General features: G+C 36.1%; 1 protein-coding gene across 1 annotated transcript in view; it reads left to right on the top strand. All coding sequences in view use genetic code 11, as the record gives it.

Annotated features, from left to right (window-relative positions):
- Positions 1–1,462, top strand: part of EGR_11143 (hypothetical protein) — a gene marked incomplete at both ends in the record, with an annotated part of 4,691 nt that overhangs the window by 871 nt on the left and 2,358 nt on the right. Inside the window, 2 exons of the mRNA XM_024500390.1 lie at positions 534–621; positions 708–851. Coding sequence (XP_024345196.1) covers positions 534–621; positions 708–851 — 232 coding nt within the window. The remainder of the gene's footprint in view (positions 1–533; positions 622–707; positions 852–1,462) is intronic.

Raw genomic sequence — 1,462 nt, 5'->3', positions numbered from 1 at the left:
TGTTGTTTGAATAAAAGTTAGTAAAAACTTCTTAAATCTTCGTCTTTTTATCTACTTTCTACTACAAATAGGTAATTCCTACTGACGTAGGCATAACCAGTAATCAAGTGTTAGACTTTTGCCAAAGAGAGCAGTATCAGCTCAATTCATTGTGTAACCGATAGCAGTGTAGTTGTAGTATCAGAGGAGACAGGGCAAATAAAAACTTACATCTAGTCAGATATATAGATTGTTTTGTTTTAGATTAGGGAATGTAAACATTGTTAGAAATAACGTTTAGAAACAGGAGGTTCTATTAATTTACACCGGAAGACATTCTTCGAGCCAACTATTGATTTCTTGTGGCTACAGAAGGGTGAAAAAATTGCCTTACAGGAAGTGTATTCAAATATGCGCAGTAGATAGTAGTTTTATTTAATTAAGTTTAGTATCGATTATCATCCTAGAACATATAATTAAACTATCAATTTAATTCCTACGATTATTGAAAAAACAAGCTAAGGAATCAAGCTAATTAAGTGTTTTTCGTACAGGTGAAGTCATTTTTACTTTCACAATTTGGAAAGGGTCAATTTTATATGGAACAAAACTTGACAGTCAAGATGCAAAGAAATATCGTGGGTACGTCATTCTTTTGAAAGAATCTGACATATATCATTTGACATCCTTTGCAAATTCGGTCAGGCCTACTTGTTATTTGTTCATAGGCGAAGTGATTCCAGTGTCAGACAACACGTTAAACAAATTCAAAAAGTGAAAATTAAGGAGTTTTGTTCCTTTTTGATGACTGTTGATTCGCAAATTGACTTAAGGAAGAAATATCTGCATAAGAAGTATAACCACATCACTAAGTGAGACAAAAGTGCCTGAGTGGAAGACCCTCATGCCTTGCTGCATTGGTGGCCAAACCGAAAGCTACTGGACAGAAGAGAACACCAGAGAATCAAATGGGAGAAAATAAGAAGTTGATTCAACCTAGGAAGCATAATTCGTTTCTCTGAGTGGGGAATCATTAAAATTGCTGAGCAGTGAAAAACAAATAAGTAAAGCTGTCACTTGAGAGTGAAGGAGAATCCACCGATTGCGTTGATGCCGCTGATGGGAATACTGAAGTAGAAGTTTAGTTTTTACTGTTCACTCTCGGATGATCAAAATCAGTAGCGACCTGTAAGAAATGACGGTCATATCAACAGACTTGCTAAGGGTTACTTATCACGCTTAAGAATAATGTAATAAAGGAGGTCAAGAGTCTAGGGGTTAGTGGTTAGGAGTCAATAATAGCTGACTACCTAAGAAAGGGTTAGGTTTACAAGATTGTGCAAGAAGAACTTCCTAAAGGCAGGGAGCACGTGCGCGAGGCTTAACAATGCAGAAAAGTAAATTGATATGCCTCGGTGTTTTAAGGCAACTCACAGTAGAAGGTCTTAGAAAATTTAGTATATCTTAATGGCCTTATTTGCCG

This window comes from Echinococcus granulosus, assembly GCF_000524195.1.
Source record: "Echinococcus granulosus chromosome Unknown EG_S00412, whole genome shotgun sequence".
Taxonomy (NCBI): Eukaryota; Metazoa; Platyhelminthes; class Cestoda; order Cyclophyllidea; family Taeniidae; genus Echinococcus; species Echinococcus granulosus.
Note: the sequence above shows the minus strand (reverse complement) of the source record. Positions and strands in the feature narration are given on the sequence as shown.